This window comes from Triturus cristatus, chromosome 3_2 (assembly GCF_964204655.1).
Source record: "Triturus cristatus chromosome 3_2, aTriCri1.1, whole genome shotgun sequence".
Lineage (NCBI taxonomy): Eukaryota > Metazoa > Chordata > Amphibia > Caudata > Salamandridae > Triturus > Triturus cristatus.
Window position 1 is genome coordinate 574,960,007 of NC_140584.1, and position 19,048 is coordinate 574,979,054.

The 19,048-nt window shown below is 44.9% G+C and overlaps 1 protein-coding gene across 2 annotated transcripts in view; it reads left to right on the top strand.

Moving 5' to 3' along the window:
• The window catches only part of GALE (UDP-galactose-4-epimerase), a 104,668-nt gene extending 91,498 nt beyond the window's left edge, over nucleotides 1-13,170 (top strand). For both annotated transcript variants that reach the window (XM_085648311.1, XM_085648312.1), the window contains exons 10-11: nucleotides 6,422-6,536; nucleotides 8,473-13,170. In XM_085648311.1, the coding sequence (XP_085504437.1) occupies nucleotides 6,422-6,536; nucleotides 8,473-8,537 (180 nt within the window). In that variant the 3' untranslated portion in view covers nucleotides 8,538-13,170. The remainder of the gene's footprint in view (nucleotides 1-6,421; nucleotides 6,537-8,472) is intronic.
• Nucleotides 13,171-19,048: the final 5,878 nt, after the last annotated feature.

Below are 19,048 nucleotides of genomic sequence, written 5' to 3' on the forward strand. Positions count from 1 at the left end.
TACACCAATCGACACGGGAGCTTGCACCCGTGACGGAGCACCAGTATGCTGTTGGAAGCAACAGTTTCTGCTGGGCAGCTTCACCACCCACACTCCAAATCTGCTCACCTCAAATGTCGAGAGATGTATACATATTATCCATCCAATCCAAATCAAGGGTCCGATGCAGCGCGGACTGTGTATAAATCATTTATTATAGATATCCACCATAACATGTTTCGGACGATCAAACCGCCTTTATCATATAAACAGTATCATATTGGTAGTACAATTATATATACCTACATGTGTTATGTGCTCAACATAGAAAAAATACTTTAATTCCATTAAATTAATACTTTAATAGTATATTCCCCAAGTTTTTCAAACTGTTTATATTTCACATTACACATAATATAATGCATCTGTATGTTTAACAATCTACATCTGGTAATCAATGGGGGGGGGGGGGGTAGAAGGAGCTGAAGAACCACTAGAAACCAGCGGTTTTCATTTTATTAAAATATAGAGGTGGGTGCTGCTCACCAGGGCATGGCCAGTCCCCCACCTCAAATGGATATGGCAGTCTTTCTGTTCCCCAGGGGTCCAGATGGGGTGATTACCCCCAATCTGCACCCCTGGTGGGGACAGAAAGCCCTCGAGACACCAGTTTTTTTTTGTTATATTTAAATATAGCAGTGGGGACTGCTCAAAATGGGCATGGGCTTCACTCCCCAAAAATCTGCTGGCAATCTTTCTGCCCCCCTGGAGAACGGATGGGGGTGATTACAGTAACTGGGGGTTTGGGGGGGTTGCAAAAAACCCACTAGACACCAGGGAATATTTTATTTAAAGCAATATATAGGGGTAGGAGCTGCCCACCATGACAGTCTTTCTGTCCTCCCTGGGGGGACAGATGAGGGTAATTACCTCCAGCATTCCCCGTTGGAAAGGGGTGACAGACAATCCACTAGACACCAGGGTCTAATATAAGAATTAATATAGGGGTGGTGGCTGCCCACTATGGGTATGGCTATGTCTCCACCCTCCAGACAGTCTTTCTGCCTCTCCTCGCCCGCTGAGGGGCGGATGGGGTGATTACCGCCAATCTTCCCCCAAGAGGTGAAGAAAGCCCACTAGACACCAGGGCATAATATAAAAGTAAACATGGCGTGGGGGCTGCCCACTATGGGTATAGCCATGCCCCTTTTGGATTGGGGCAGTTACCCCAATTTGCCCCCCCAGGAGGCCTGAGGGTCTTCGGCCAGGGCCTGCATTTATGCAGTATTTTTCTGGGGGGTGGGGGGGGAGGCCTGGGCATGCATCCATGCTCTTCCCCATCCAACGACCCATTAGACTTTCTCCCCCCCTGGGGGATGGTCAGGGGTATTCACCCCAATCTTCCTCCCGGGAGGAGGGGGGAGCAGAAAGCCCACTAAACACCAGGCATTTCCAAACTGACCCAAAACAAATAAAAGGAGGGTGCGGTCTACCCCAACATCGCGCTGTATACCCTCCCTAGAAGGGGCAATAATGTCTTTCTGTTCCCCTGGGGTCAGGTAGGAAGTTTTTTCCGATTGGAGATAGTGCCTTAAAGATGCCGCCCTAGGGGGAGGGGTAGATAGACCACCTGACACCAGGATTTTTGCTTTTGGGGTAAAAAAAGAAAGTGACGCGGGTGTTGCACTCTGGTTTGTCTCATTTGGATTGGAGTTGTGGCCAATGCCAGAGCAACATCTTCACTGCTTTCTTTTGCCCCAAAGGCAAAATCGCTGGTGGCTGTTGGACTTTCTACATCCCCAGGAGGCAGGTTGGGGGCAACCTCCCAATTAGGACAAACCTCTTATCTGTGCCCTATTCTGGAAGTTTCCATCACAGAAATGTAAGGAAAATATGTAATTTCTGGCAAAGTTTGAGGTTTACTGGGTATTCTGAGTAAGAAAACCTCATGGTATCCATGCAGGGCACACCACCCTGGAATCGCTGGGTTATTTAGTTTTCAAAAACGTACATGTTTGTTTGGTTTCCCTAGGTGTCGGCTGAGCTAGGGCCCAAAATCCACAGCTACCCACTTTGCAACAAAAAAAAGGGTCAATTTTGAGTGGAAAAATGTGATACATATATGTTGCATTTTGAACCGTTTCTTGTCGCAGGCACTAAGCCTACCCACACCAGTGAGGTACCACTTTTATCGGGAGACTTGATGGAGTGCTGGGTGGAAGGAAGTTTGTGGCTTCCTGCGGATTCCAGAACTTTCCATCACATAAATGTGAGGAATCTTTTTTTAATCCAAGTTTAAGGTTTGCAAGGGAATCTGAGTAAAAATACCTGGTGAGACACACGAGTCACCGCACCCTGGATGCTCCTAAGTGTCTAGTTTTAAAAAATGTGGAGGTGTGCTAGGTTTCCTTTGGTATCAGCTGAGCTACTGGCCAAAATCCACAGCTAACCACATTGGAAAAAAGGTCAGATTTAAGTGGAAAATGTAATGCGTTCATGTTGTGTATTTTTTGCCCGTTTCCTGTTGTGGTTACTAGGCCCACCCTCAAAAGTGGGGGGCCATTTTTATCGAAAGACATGTGGGAGCATAGAATAACAGAACATTTGTTATTACCAATTGGACTCCACTGCATTCGTGCCTTCCATATGTAAGCCAGTGTGTAGGAAAGAAGGCATTTTAAAAAATACCCTCTAAATCATGAAATATGAGTACCCACAAATTCAGAGATGTACAAATAAACATTGCTCCTAAACTCCATACCTTGTGCCAATTTCAGAAATACATAGGCTTCCTTGATACACATTTTTGGGTTCTTGGAGAACCTATAAACCCTATATATCTCTCCAACCAGAAGGGTTTAGCGGATACAATGGAATTTGGTTTAGCGGACACAGTGGAATTTGGTTTTGTAAATCGTGACAAAAAGTTTCAGATGAAAAGGTTGTCACAAATGGGCATTTTTCCCTACTCATTTTCAATATTCCTTCATTTCAACTGTTAGTTTCTTTGGGAAAACCTTGCGGGAATCTACACATTTGACCCCTAGCTAAATTTGGAATTTTGTCTACTTTTCAGAAATCTATACCTTTCCTGGATCACCCATGGGTTTCACACTGGTTTCCACCACAAATTGTAATTCGGTTGAAAGCACAAATAATAGGAAAAATGGGCTACCTCTTTGAAAAATACCAATGGGGGTTTTTGCTTTTTTTAAATGTAGCTCTGCATGTTCCAGAAAGCTGGGAAGATGGTGACTTTAGCACAGCAAACCATGTATTAATGCTGGGAAATCCACAAACCCTGGGTACCTTTAGAATCCACAGGATGTTGCGGGGAAAAAAGGACACAAATTTGGTGGGGATACCTTTATGTAGAGAAAAAGGTATAGCGCCCTAATTGCTAACTATCCCAACTAGCTAAAAAAGAGCTCAGGGTGGGGGAGAGGGGGCCTGGAAGGCCCAGCAGTTAAGGTGTTAAGAAATCTGATGACTCACCCATGTACTAAAGGATCTACACTGGTTCTGCCTGAAAGCCAGGATGATCCTCCAGATGAGTTGCATCACTTACAAGACCATCTACACCAAGACGCCTGTTTACCTAGCTAACTAACTAAAAGTATGTGACTGTGAAAGGCCACTGCTAGACGAGAAGCTGCAGCATTACCAGATTAGAGAAAAACACTGGAATAAGGAAAAAGCAAGTCTTTTCAGTTAACATCCCCAGGTTCTAAAACAACATACCTTCCCAAATCAGAACATAATCAACGCTCCTACAATTCACAAAGAAACTGAAAACTCACATCTTCTGTGCACACTATGTCAATAGGTCTACCTCTGCCTTCTCCCCCCCCCCCCCCCTCCACCCATGAATCCCCACTAGGGCCAGCCCCTGTATAGTGCTCTATTGCTAGCCAGCTTGGTGCCAAAAATAAGCCTAAAGATAAGTAATAAAGAGTCAGACGAAAAATGTGTAAAGGGAAAGAATTCCACTCTGCAGCCATTGGGTAAACAAATGCTCTGCCACCCTTCCTGGCCTATAAGTCCTTCAAAACGCACTAAATAGCGTCAGAGGAGCGAAGGAGACTGGGTGCAGTGATTCTGGAAGCAGGATTGAAAATAGCATGGGCAGAATGTATAGCTTGAAATCAAAAGCCCACTATCCCAAAGAGGCAGTGCTGGTTTTCACCTGTCTCACAGGGAGCAAATGAGGGGAGCACGGTTGGGTTGGGATTCTACATTTCTTGTTCTGTCCCAATAGCTACAGATCAGCAGCATTTAGGATGATCCTGAGATGGTGAAGCACACATCGAGGTAATCCAATAATCCGACCTAGGAAGAGCAGGGGACTGAATAAATGTCTTTCTAGATTCAAAAGGAAGAAAGTGTAGGCTCTTCCAGAGGTACAGAGGAGTAGGAAGCTTCTAGAGGTCCGAGAAAATACCTTGTTTGAGTTTCATCACCGTACGATTGGTAGCTGCAGACCAGTAAGGGCGAGGGCAGTGAGTTCAGCAGTGTATCCAAATATACATAGGAGGATACTCTAGTTTCCATGTAAACAACAATGTATAGCGATCACGTGGATGGACTGTGATCGTTGGGTTGTTCAGGGAACTGGGGGCATGGGTTCCATGGCTTTGGAAGAGGACCAAGCCCAACTTTGGTTGGGGGTTGCTGGGGGTATGTGCAGGTGGTCTGTGTGGAGAGTGGGACCAGCTTGAAGTGTCTTTGGTGTTAATAAAAGTTTCATTTTCAGCATGGAAGAGAAGCCGAACAGCAAGGGTGAGAACCAAATCAGTTGCTGATAATGTTAATCTTGTTGAATATAGATCAAGCGTGCAATGTGCAGTGCAAAATATTGCGTAGAAGGTTATTGATAATAATAAGTGTCTGAGTGTTTGATCTGGGAGGGTTGATGATGCTTGAGGAGGGTAGATTACTGGGGCATCTGTGGAGGGCTACGGGTCTAGTGGATGTGAGGTTTTCTAATATGCCATTATCTGGAATAACCAGATGAGATGTAGGTAATTGGGAGTGGCCTCGGAGTCTGGTAACACTGGACAGGGATGAGCAGAGGAGGCTGTGTATGGTAGTTGAAAAGTGTGCTGATTGTTAATCCTTAGAAACAGCCAAGAATGTGAGAAGGGGGAGGCGTCTAGTTGTTCAGGAATATGGATTACTGTTCAAAGGGTACAACTCTCACGTAATATTCACTTGAAAATATTGGTGTGGAGAGGATATAGTTAAACAGGACTCAAATGGTCCAAGGAATGGTAGCTCAAGTGTTATTGGGAGGCGGGGCGCAGTACGTCAGTTGGAAATTGTACAAAGTACAGCTGTCTTTGAGGGTGGTGGTGTTGCAGTTCAGTTGTTAAAAACAAAAACAAAATAACATTGTACCTATAAATGTGAGGTAATGGGTATTCTGTGAGGGAGGTGTAAAATTGCATGGGGTACCTTTCGCCGAAAAGCAAAATGGAGTAACCCACAGCAGGCATAGAGTCAGCTATCTGCTGAATTGCACAGCCCAATTCAGCAGGCACACATTTGCAGGGTACGGATAACTAATGTAGTTGGTTCTGGAGGTAAACAATTGTGCAGAATATCTATGAAAGTAACTTGCAGTTTAGTCTGTACAAATGTCACTGGGTGCCATTTATTCTGTAGTGGAGGGGTGAAACCAAGGTTTGGAAGTAGTCCACGGCCCCAGTCATCTACCAGTCACACTAGTGCAGATGCATTGCGCAGTTTGCAATTCTTGTTGGGTGCATTGGTCTAAATTGCCAAACTGCAACATGCTTTGGGAGTGAGTCGCATCGTTTTGTGAAGTCGGCTGAGTGCATAGGCTTTGGACAACAGGTTTTTGGGGGGGTTTGGGAGCCTCAAGGGACTGCAGTTCTGACCACCAGGAGGTGGTGAGGGCTGCACCATGCTGGTACAGCCTTCTGATGCCCTAGCAAGCAGATTGTCGAGGTGTATGTCCACATAATGATCTTCATTGGAAAATTCAATTGGTACATTCCATTTCTCTCATAGGATTTAATGTGCCCGCTGAGCAGCATACGGGCCATACATAGGCCTTGAATTTAAGAGGGCAGGAGACGTCATAGTGAGGGTAGTAACACTGACCTTCTTTGTCAGAAGTAAATCTTGTGCTGATTCTAATATCTTGTGTTGCTAATTTTCTGGTGAATCTCTGAATCTCAATTGAGGGTTGTTGTCTGCTTGATTATGCTGTCATTCATTTGGGTGGTATGCCCTGGGATCTGTTATTTGTTAAAGCAATTTTGTTAGAACACAAGAACACGCCTTCTTAAAGTCCTTTTAATCTCTAATGAATTTACGATCTTTAATCGTTTATAGTTCTGCGTTTTTCTGTTTATTTTTTCTGGGTCCTTAACATTATATTTTAATTCCATGCTTGTTTGTGCTGCTCTTATTGCAGATCCGGTATAAAATTGCTCCAAGACGAGAAGGAGACATTGCATCCTGCTATGCTGACCCAGCTCTGGCAGCAAATGAACTTGGCTGGAAGGCTGAATTTGGGCTTGACAGAATGTGTAAGTAGGAACTGAGCATCTCTTCTGGCCAAGAATCAGTTGCCTATCTCTTCTGAGCTGTGAGTGACTGTCTCTCAGTTGGGTACAAGCGTCTCTTTTCTAATCATGGATCTCCTCTCTTCCAAGAAAGGACTACCGAGGTATGGCTATTGGCTAAACGTCTCTTCTGGGTAAGGTAGGACCACCTGTCTCTTAAGAACCTGGGTATGAATGGATTCTCTCTGCAGTTTAGAAAACCGCTTCTCCTGCATTCAGTCCAAAGGAGGAAGCAATAAACTCTAGAAGGGTCGAAGTACAGCAGGGCAAAGGCAGCATCACACACGTGTGATGGAGCTTACTACAAAGAAGCAAAGTACAGAAGGGAGGGTACTCAACATATCCAATATACCCAAAGGATGGTAAATGTGCTGCAATACAGTACTAAAGGCTGACTTGGCACTATGCAAATGCTAGTGAAGTCACTTTTATTTCAGTTCCTAATAGAACCATAAAAACTGTGAAGAATAAAAACATTCCACAACTCAGAAACGTCAATAATCATAGAGAATATACAAATTAGCATTCATCCAACACCAGTTCATCATAATATATTAATAAGAAGAAAGTTCACAGGATTATTAAAAGAAGCGTAACACTTAAACAATAAAAACAACCTAACATCAAGATATGGTAACAGGTTGCTAATTAATAGTAGCAATCTCTTCAGATTGCAGAGTTTATTTAATCCCCCACAACTGCATCCTTGGATTCTAGAGTCAGAGCGGTGCTTGTATTGTAATGTCTGATTCTGGGGCCCAGCTATTTCCTCAGATTCAGTTTTGTTCTTCATGGGGAGTCCTCTTCGTGATGCATTGTCTGAATCTGGGTAGAGCTGGCTTTCCATAAGCGCTCCACTCGACTCACTCCCATTATTGCAATTCTGCTAAGACTGTCCTTCAGAAAATCTGAAAATAATAAGATTATCCCCCCAAAAAACTGGCTGTATCTAGGCAGCAGTGGGCCATCTCTTCTCTTTCACTCTTCCATGGCCTTGTGCGAAATAGTTCCTTTGTAGGAGCCATTGCATACTCTAACTTTCACATGCACAGGATCTGGAACAACATCCCTATATACATGAGGACTGCCCCAAGCCTGCTCCACTTTAGAAAAGAGCTGAATACACACCTCTTTAAAGAGGACTACATCTATTCATAACTCATTGACTGCCACTTCCTCTCTCAGAACCATCTGCCCTTTAAATTGCCCCTTGGCTGTATCTTCGTCTTTGACCTTGTACAGTGGTCCGCTACCTTTCTGCTAGGATTGCGCTATACAAATACGACAAATTGTGTTGTGTTGTATAGTAAATTCATGTATTTAGAGCATATGTATGTAGTTACACAGGTCATGGCAAGCAGCATGACGTGGGAGGGACATTATGATGTCAATGTAGAATCTTACTGTGAAGAGATTCCTTGACGGTTGGTGAAGGAGAGTTGAGTGTAGAGCCAAGTGGCCATGGTTGTACCGTGCCAGGTTTCTACCAGTAAACACATTACAAGTAAACTATGTTAGATCATTACTACAAATACCAGCTATCTTACTGGTCTTCTCTTTCAGCACTTCTAGACTAATGATGACTCCGTGAACCAGTGACCCTATTAGAACATTTCTTTCTTATAATGTGAAGCAACCACTTCAAGGTGTCAGTGCTACTGCTTTTGGGGTATTCCCCATACACAGACCCATTGACAGGATGGGTTCACATCCTAGTGTGGGAGTGCGCAAATCTGCTCTCATTTTAGAGTTCTCTGTTGCATTTTCTTAGACTTTCCTGGGTCACATTAGTTGTCATACTTTAGTGATCATGGATTTTAAACATTTTCAAAACATAATGATGCATATTAAACAATTAGTGTAAAATCCTAAGTAAAAAGGTGCTTGTTTTTTGTTTCAGGTGAAGATTTGTGGCGATGGCAGTCCCAGAACCCCACAGGATTCAGCAAAGGGGCAGATGTATAGCATCCAAGACATTCAAGTTACAAAGTTACAATTTATCAGCCTTCCTACGCTTGTTTGCAAACTCTTCATTCTCAAACTCTGGAACACTGTGCTCCCTTTTTTTCGGAATCCCTAACAAGATTCCCAGTCATGGACATTGCTGATTGCGCTACTCTACCTTATGATTGCCCGTCTCTCAGTAGGCTGAACTTGTGCAGGGGTGCGTATTGGAAAAGTAATTGATAATTTCTTCTATGAATAAGGTCTCGGCCCATTGTCGAGAGAATGTGGCAGCTATTTGAGAATCATGGTTTTTTGTAAAGATTCAAGCCTGAATGTCGCTTCTGAGGCCCTTTTAGGAAGTTGAAAATCACCACAGGCAGCTCTTCTAGGCCATTCTTATATGACTCTTTGTAATTAGTGTTTTTTTTAAAGAAGGCATGTTGTGCGAGCAGTCTTAGGGTTGCTTGTCATTGTTTATTAAATATTGTTGATGTTGCTTGGCCCAGGCTCAACTGTTGCAGATTCATGTCTTCTGCATCACGTGTTCCAAGAGTAGATTTCAGATGAATGCTTGTTATCTTTTTATTTTTAACATGTTAAATTACGGCCACGAAAATGGTTGTTTAATGTAGTAGTTGCTCTCTTGAGAAGCAGAGATCTTAGTGGGAGAAAGAGGTTGGGGGTGTCAGACTCCCTAAGTCTTTCTTTTGTTTTTAAGAAACCATAATTGATTCCAAAACGGAGATACGTTTTAGCCAAAATAACAATAACTAGTCCACCAGGTTTTTAGTTCCACTTTAACCCCCTTGTTTCTAGCAAAGTATTTCGGTAATCTACCTCATGGTCCTGGGCAGTCAGAGCTTCCTCTCTTTACAGCCCCCACCTTACACATCTGAACTCCATGGGTCAGTGCTGCTTCTCCTGGTTCGGTGAGACCAGCTAATACATTTGTCCGTCTCCTTTTGTGTGCAGCTCTTGCAGTCTCCCTCACTTTCATGGGAATGCTTGGTTTCTTAGAGTTGCTTTCAAAGATTTGCTTCACCTAGTGAGAGTCCTTCTTTACTCTGCTAAACTCTCACAGATTTATCACTGTTGTAAGAATAGTTGGATCCTGGGTGCAGCTCACAAATTAGTTCTTTTTTTACAAGAACTCTGGAGCATATTTACAAGGGGATTGCGCTACCGAAACTTCACTTTTTGCACCATAATTACAATATGGTGTTAAGCCTCTTTGTAAATATGGTACCCTTTCATGCAGTTTTCTGCTTGAAAGGGTTGTGCAATGGGTGCTGCTGTGGGTGTTCCTCCGAATCACCCATTACTTTTTTATGCTGCCCCAGATTTACAAGGACCTGTAAATCTGAGGCAGCGCCAATAATTAACGCCATGCAAAAGCAGGGGTTAGATTATATTTCTCCTCGTTTTTGCTTTTTCTATGTGTGCTGTATTCTGCAGCACACACAGAAAGAGCAAAACGCCTTTAATGATGGTTTATATGCAGGAAGGGGCACCTACCTACACATAAACAATCACTAAATAATGGCGATTTGCAGGGCCTTCCTGCACATAAACAATCATTCCCTGCAATGCAGGCACCTTTGTACTATGGCGCAAGGGTGTCTGTGTTGGCACCACGCATCTATTTTTAGCACCAGTGCAAGGGAAAACACAGAGGTGCATCATATTGTTTTGAATACGGCACATCTCTATGTTTTTTTAAATGACGCAGCAGAGTGTTGCAAAATTTTCCACTGAGCCATTTCCTTGTAGCTATGCCGCTCTGAGTTTATGAGCTCTCCTCTCACAGGTTCAGTCCCATTGGTTTCTGAGAACAGCTAACCGATGCACTCCATTCTCAGCTTATCAAAAAATAATGTAGAATAGGCAGAGCTGCCTACTTCCTTTCCTATTAAGAATTACTATTAAAATATTGAAATGCTGCATTGGAGACAATGGAGTGTCTCTGTGCTAATAATGGCTGGTATAAGCTGTCTGCGCCAACATTCCAATGTGTGTCTTTGTGTTTCTGCCTTTATAATTTAGAAAATGTTTGACCTTAGTGGTTGGACTGTTTGAATACTTGTTCTAGACCCTCTGCCGCAGCTTGGGCCTATAACTCGGATTCAGGGTCTTTACCAACCAGTATAGCCTTCAGCAGTACAGGTCTATATGGCAATAGTGCATGAAATGTGCAGCTCATGCATTTCTACTCCTTTTTATGAGAATCAAGAGTTCTTAAGTTTTTCTCAGAAATGTACTTCCTTTTTCTGAGAATCGTGGGTTATAGAATGTAGCTCCTGCAGATTCACTCTTTCATAGAAATGTTTGGTCCCTGGGAGCTGGTTTCAGAGATTTAGCTGCTTTCTAATAATTGTTGTCTTTAGAAAGCAGCTCCTAGATTTGGGTCCCAAAAGCAACCCCGAGATTCACTTTTTTTCATGGGAAGAAATATGTGTTTCTCTTTTCTTACACAATACATGGGTTCCAAAGAGCTGCTCCACCCATTTCACTCCATTTCCCTTGCAAGAATGATGGATTAGTGAGAGCTACACTTGTACTCTTTTTCCTGACAGTCTCCCATTTCTGAGAGTCGCTTTCCACGATTGAGCCATTGGAGCCCCTGTTGTATTCGAGAGATTATGAAATGAGCTTGATGCAGTTTACCTAAATCACCAGCAACCGTATTTAGTTTTGACAACTTTTCCTTATGAACCGCATTCCTTTGATAACTAAGTCTACACTGTTAGAATATGTTTAAAGTGTACATTCAGGTTAACTATTCATATGTATCAGTTTAAGACCTGGTGAAATTATTTATTGTGTGTAGTGAGGAGCGAGTCCTGTCTTTACATGTTGGTCTAATGTGTGCATATGAATGATGAGATATCAAACCCAGAGGGGACATCTTAGTCGACACAATAGAAAGGATATTTAGGTCTATGAAGTATTTATTTTTGAAAACTCTGATTATTTTGTTGACCAGTTACCAGTCCAAACCACACTCTACTGGCTGCTAACCAGTTCAACTCCTGTTCACTGGCAGCGCATTCAGCTGACCTTCAATCTGCTTTACTCGCCTCAACAGTTCCACTTTCGTTATTGTTCCTTTTGCAGCTCACCAGCCTGATTGTCCATGTCAGTGCAAAACTTACCACCCCACATGTCCCTCTGCAATCGTCATCGATCTGGCTCAGCCGTCCTAGGACAGATCCCTCCACTCAGCCAGCTTAATAGTTTTGCTTCTGCTGGAATGCAGGCAGGATGCCACTCGGGCTACCCACCACCTCCCAGCTCCATGTTCTAGCCCAATAGCGGAGTTTATGCCTCACACCCACATAGCTGGAGCCTTAGACACTTGGGGTATCTCAAGTTTGCCCCCCCCCCCCTTAAATATATATGAAATGGACTAAAATTTATCCGGTGGTGTTCTCTTGTAATCATGCATCTAATTAATCCTGCCACGAGGCTTTATTGCTGTTGAACGTTTTACACTGGGATGCAGTCCCTGATAGCTCAGCTGACTCTGAGAATTCTATTCAATCCTCTGTCCCGATCATTCCATTGACAACGCTCTCCCTGCTAACCTTTCTCCTTACTGTAGGGCTAAGGTGAGGCTTCACCCATTACCCTAGAACATACCTGGATCTCCCTTCAAATCAGTTATGTTGGTGCCACCACGTGACTTCACCGGCACCCCCTCCCTGTATTCCTGTTTTGTTATTTCTGTTGATAGAGTGCACGTACACCAGAAGGTTTCATGGCACTAAAACAAATGTGAGTGAGAGAAGAGATGATGGTCAGTTTAAAGAGGAGGAAATCGACAAATTTAGACAAAAATAATAACCAAAGTTAGTAGAAACTTTGTGTGAGAATACAGCTGGGCCGTAGCTAAATTCAATGGCACATGGTCTGTAAACCCCAGTGGGACTCAATTTGCGTGGTGCAGTAACGTTGCGTCACCTCCAGCCATCTTCCCCATCTCAAAATACCGGACACCAAGGTTTATTCCTGTTGGACATGGTAAAACATCTTTTCCAAGTGGTGATTTTTCCGTCATGGCTAGCGATGGTTTTTGAAACTGGACCCCACTAATTTGTCCTCATAGAGGACCCATTTAGAACCCTTGAGGGAGACAAGAATGTTGTACTACCGCTTTTGATGGGTGATGAAGACCTCAGTTTTCAGTGCTATCCGGTTACCTTTTTCTAACAATAATGACAAAAACAACAAAATACTCCGTTTCTTTCTGGGCACACACTACTCCCTACCCCCAAGGTTCATCCCAGAATTTTGTATGCATATTATAATCTATGCAGTAACCTGTCCTTTTGGCGGGTGGGTGATGAGGCTATCTACAAAGGTTTGTTACTCTGGTCTCGTCACCATTGCCTTTAATTCATGCTTTGGTAGAAAGAATGATTAAATGGATTTCTTTGTTTTGTATTTGGTGAATGTCATATTTTTAAGTTCTTTCAGAATAAATGTACATGTTTACATACCAGGACATTTTTGTAAAACCATCACGTGATGCCAGCAAAAATATCTAGTTTTCTTCACTCTGTACAAATTTTTATGTAGATGAAATTCCATCTCGAAAGTAAGAATTAACTTAGGGTTTGATTTTTAACAATAAATTATTTTGGCATTTAAATGTTTGTTTTGCTTTTTGTGTGTCACTTTGTGGTTAATGTACGTTTTAGAACATCTTACATTATTGCATGTGTAATGCAAACAAGTGGGTGTCCGAATCAGATTGTATTTCAGGATGGGAACAGATTTTCAACCACTTATGTAAAAAATAAATCGAGAAGACCAAGTGGCAGCATTTTTCTGGGCAGGGCATTTTTAACCAGTTACCGAGTTTATGGGGCAGTACAGCTACCCAGCCCTGTGAGATTGGGTCAGCTATTTACCTGTAAACTTCATAAATCTTAGTCCACCTCTCCTCATTACATGAGTTTAATCATACCTCTCAGATACAGAAAACAAAATAGGAATTCTTAAACATAACCCCGCCCACACCCAGCACTATAGCAAGCATTTTATTCCCCAGCACTTCATGTGGTTCTAGGCTCTGTCAAAGCCCTGGAACCAGTTAGGATGGTAGGATTTGTATTGCCTGAGACAAGGATGAGTTGGGCTGAGAGTAATGAAGATTACCAATAACTAATAAGGCCATCATCTCTATGTCCCTTGTCCCAGTTGTTACTTCAAGGTATGCCAAAGCAACATCAACAATACTTTCACATATATGATGCAGTACCCACTTTATTTAATTGCTTAATAACGAATGCAATAAACCGAAAATACACATCAAAATAATGCAAAGCAGTCAAAAAGTCGATCAGATCAGTTAGTTCAGTATTCAATACTCTGGAACCAAAACAATCACCCCTATTAAGAATGCTCTGCAAATAATAATGTCTAATAAAAGTGTGCTGAGGCCCAAGTTCCAGCACTACAAATCTTGTGTAAGGGCACACCCTGTAGTTCAGCCTTGAAACTGTAACTCCTCTAGTTGATCATCCTTGAACATTTCCTGAAACCAGATTTTTGCTGATTTGAATATGCAAACAAAATAGTCACTCCTAATCCACCACCTTTGTCATTTTAGATGCCTTTTTACCTTTACCAACCAAACCATGTATTCATTGGATCTGTTACGATAAACAGACAATGCATGTTTTACATCCAGCAAATACAACTACGTTCATTCATCAGAAGGTGAATGAAAGAAAGATGGACAAATGACTTCTTTAACGGAATGACACATGGAACAAACTTTGGGTACTAAAGAAGGGTGGAGTTTAAGAAAAACTGCATCATCCAGAAATCTGTAGACGGCGCAAAAGAGCAGGAAGTACCCCTGTTCTATGCGCTGACATGACCGCCATCAAAAAAGTCACCTTGAACGACAAAATCTTCACAGTATCGCGGTGAGAGAAGAGGCTCAAAAGAAAAAGATTGGAGAGATTTTAGAAGAAGAGGAAGATCAGAAGGTCTTAACAAGAGGTCTTAAAATTAAAAAACCGTTGCACAAACTTGTCATTAGATTATCTGCTCCCTGAAGACAGTTGTCAGAATCAAAAATGCTTCGATTGCAAACCATTATGGTTTTGTGTGTGGAAAGAAATAGATTATTGGGAAACCCATCTTTTATGTCGCAGTGGTGACGTAACCGCAGCGACTGTGAGGGCGCCCGCATTAGCATATTACCATAGGGGAAAATCCTGGTGCGACCTCACTGTAACTGGAACGTATAGTGTGGTCCAGGTCACGTGATTGTTGATTAATAAAAACGCCTACCGCGCCACTGAGATCACTGGACGCGTGTGCGCGGTAGCCATCACACACATAATCACTGGCCCCGTGTATTTAATGATCTAGGCCCCGGCACCTACCCTGAGTGCCCTTTCTGTTAGTGCCCAGGTCCAGCGGCACTACATAACACTGGTGACGAGGGCGGTCGTGTTCCTGTTCGGGGCCGGCTGCGCACGGTTGGAGGAAGCCCCGCGGTGCTCGTGCCCCTGGTTCTAGCTGCTGCAGCCTGACGCGGAGGAATCCCCACAGCGTAACTGAGGTGACGCGTCTCTGCTGCTGGGGCGTGCGCTGTCCTCTGCGCACTGCGGGGGATTGATCCATCTCTGTGTCTCCGCAGGCGCTGCTGTAGAGCTCCGGCCCCCGTGCGGCATTGAAGGCTGCGCGCATGCTCAGAAGCCACGAGCAGAGGATGGAGGCTTAGACGGCCACACGGCAGCGTTTCAACACGCGGCGCTGCCCCAGTGGTGCCTGCGAGTGCTGCAGGGAGGCAGCAGGTGTCATTAAATAAAGTGGCACATGGACAGTGGTGCCTGAGGATACATACAGTGGCACGTGGTGTCTGCAGCCAGCCTGATCTGCTTGCAAGTGCTGCGGGGGAGTAATTGGCCTGTGGACAGTAGCAGAATCTGTACTGGTAGTGACATTCTCGGCCTCATAAACCCCTCATTCACTACAGTGTCATAAGGTACAGCATCACACCACCATGTCATACTGCCCTAAGAAAGAGTCACCATGTCTAATATTCCCCCAATCGAGCCGTTTGTAGTGGAGGGATCCCCCTCTGCCCAGGCGTCTAGGTGGAAAGAATGGGTAGAATGCCTCATCATATTCTTTGAAGCAACAAAGGTACACAAAGACCAGAAGAGGGCCATGGTACTTCACCTAGGAGGGAAGGATATTCACTGCATCACGAAGACTCTCTTAGAGGCGACGCCCAAGATTCACATTACCCTCATCAACGCGCTCACGGGCCATTTTGAACCTATGGCCAACCAGGACTACGAGCGTTTAATTTTTCGTCAAGCTAGACAGCTACCGGAGGAATCACTCGACACATTCCACGGCAGGCTCAAGCTCCTGGCATCCACATGTGGGTTTAGATATGAGACGGAGGAGATCAGGGGGCAGATTATCCAAGGGTGTGCCTCAGAGAAGCTTTGCGAAAGAATATTGGAAGAGTCGGGCAAGCCATTAGCAGACATTCTAACCCTGGGACGCACGAAAGAGTTGTCCAAGGCCGGGGCAGCACACATGGAGGCGGCACTGCAGCCACCCGTCAAAGCGGAACCGGTAAATGTGGTCACGACAATGCTGGCGGACCGTCGCAACAAGAAGCCGTTCACCAGTGGCCCCCAAGGGGGTCAACGATACTGTGGTGGCCCACCTCACAAAGCAGCTGATTGTCCAGCGAAGGGCAAGAAATGCACAGGCTGCGGCCGATTCAACCATTTTGAAAAAGTATGTCGTTCTAAGCAGTACCGGAAGCCCAAGCAAGCAGTCAATACAGTAACCGAGGGAGGTGGTGAGTCGAGTGACATGGACGATGATGAAGAGGAAGAAAAGGCGGATCCCAAGGTGCACATGATTGGAGCTGCGTCGAGCAGGAGCAGGCGTCTGCCCCAATGCCGTATTCAGGTGGGAGCACAAGATGTCACAGCCGTCGTGGACACCGGAGCCACCATTAACATAATGGCAGCTGCTCTCTACAGATCGATGCACCCGGCACCCACTCTACAGCCCACAAAAATCACGGTCTTCGCGTACGGACAGGACAAGCCGCTGGAAATGAAGGGAAAATTCAAGACCACTGTCGCCCATGAAGACAAGTCAGTCAGCACCATGGTGTACGTCACCAAGAATGGACCAGGCATGCTCCTGGGATGCCGAGCAGCAGAAGATCTTGGCATTGTGTCATTTGCATTTGGGAGCCATCAAGAGTCAATCCAGCACATACTCACGGAGTTCGCATCAGTCTTTGAGGGCATCGGAAAATACAAAGGAAAGGAGATACAACTTCATATTGACAAGACCTTGCAACCCGTAACCCTGCGACACCGATGAGTGGCTTTTCATCTGGAGCCGTTGGTGGAGCAAGAGCTGATCAAGCTGAAGCACGCGGGCATAATCGAGAAGGTGTCTGGCCCCACCCCGTGGGTTTCTCCAAATGTCTTAGCCCGAAAACCGAAGCAACCAGGAGCCATGAGGATATATGTCGACATGAGATTGCCAAATGCAGCCATCAAAAGAGAGCGACACACCACCCCGACCATTGATGACCTGATCGGAGAAATGGCTGGGGTGTGCTGGTTCTCGAAGCTCGACCTGCGATCAGGGTACCACCAACTAGTCCTGGATCAGGCGTCAAACATTACAACCTTCTCCACTTATGTAGGTCTTCGCAGGTATACTCGTCTGAGCTTCGCGATATCAAGCGCGGCCGAAGTATTCCAGAACGTAATCCACGAACTGATCATGGACATCCCTGGAGTCATCAACATGAGTGACAACATTGTGGTACATGCCAAGTCAATTCCGGAGCACCATTCCCGCTTGGTGCAAGTTCTACAGAGAATCACAGATGCAGGACTGACGCTGCACAGAGAAAAATGTGAATTTCTCAAAAATAAACTGCAGTTCTTCGGTTATACTTTCTCGGCTGAGGGGGTAAACCGGGACCCTGACAAGGTCAGAGACATCAAAAATGCACTGGCCCTAGTGAACGTCATGGAAGTCCACAGCTTCCTGGGCATGGTGAATTACTGTGGGCGCTTCATCAGAGACTACACCACTCTCACTCAGCCCCTCAGGGATCTCACCAAGGACTCAGTCCCCTGGTTCTGGGGAGAACTGCAAGCAAAGGCATTCCAAGACATCAAAGATGCCCTATCAGCTGCTACAACTCTGGTGTTCTTTGACCAGCAGAAGCTCACACTGGTTGCAGTTGATGCCGGTCCACAGGGACTGGGCGCAGTACTCGTGCAGCACCGCACGATGGAAGAAGACTGGGCCCCGGTGGCCTTCGCCAGCCGCTCCCTCACTGACACATAGCAGCGGTACTCCCAGATTGAGAAGTAGGCCATTGCGATTCACTGGGGATGTCGCCACTTCCATCTTTGTCTACGGCAAACCATTTGTAGTAACCACTGACCACAAACACCTTCTGCATCTGTTTTCGGGAACGTCTTCAAAACCGCCGCAGAGGATAGAAAAATGGATGCTGCAGCTCCAGAATTACAACTGTCGAATTGAATACCAACCAGAGAGCCGCAATCCCACGGATTACTTGTCACACCATCCGAGGAGTGCAACAGCTCAAGAAGAAGAGGATGCTGCAGACACGGAGGAATATGTCCAGTGCGTCACGGAGAGATCCTGTCCCAATCCTCTCTCCACGAATGATCTAAAACATGAAACTGACTAGGATGAATGCCTGCAGAGAGTCAAACAGGTTGTGAGACATGGCAACTGGCACAAAGCCAGAAAAGAATGGAAGATACTCACTGAGGAGGCTCGCAGAATACTGTAGAGTTTATATCACGTACGTGAAGAATTGGCAGAGGACAATACAGGCTGTCTCATGAGAGGTCACCGGCTGGTAATTCGTTCCTCTTTGACTGACCGAGTCATTCAGCTGGCACACAGTGGCCATCAGAGAATGGTCAAGACCAAGTCGCACCTGAGAACCAAAGTGTGGTTCCCTTTAATGGACGAACGTGTAGAGGCCGCTGTCCGGGAATGCCAGTGGTGTCAGGTAACCGGGGGAAGCCCCAAACCTGCCCCTGTGGTCACAGAACCCAGGCCCTCTCGTCCATGGCTAAGCGTTAGCCTTGATTTCGGAAGCCTACCAGATGGAAGACACACCTTTGTGGCTATCGATGACTACTCTAAGTATACAGAGATTAAATTTGTGAACACCTTAAGCACCACTGAGATAATCCCGAAGTTGGAGACGGTCATAGCGACGCATGGCATTTTTAAAGAACTTAAGACTGACAATGGGCTGCCTATTCAAAGCCAGGATATTGCAACATATCTAGCCTCGCTGGGCATCAAGCATCGGAGGATTACCCCACGCTGGCCACAAGCAAACTGGGAGGTAGAGCGGTTTATGCGAACCTTGAACAAGGTCATCCGCATTGCACATGAGCGTCACCAGCTCCTAGAGCTTGCCCTCTTTACATTCCTGAAAATCTTGAAAGAAGAGAGTT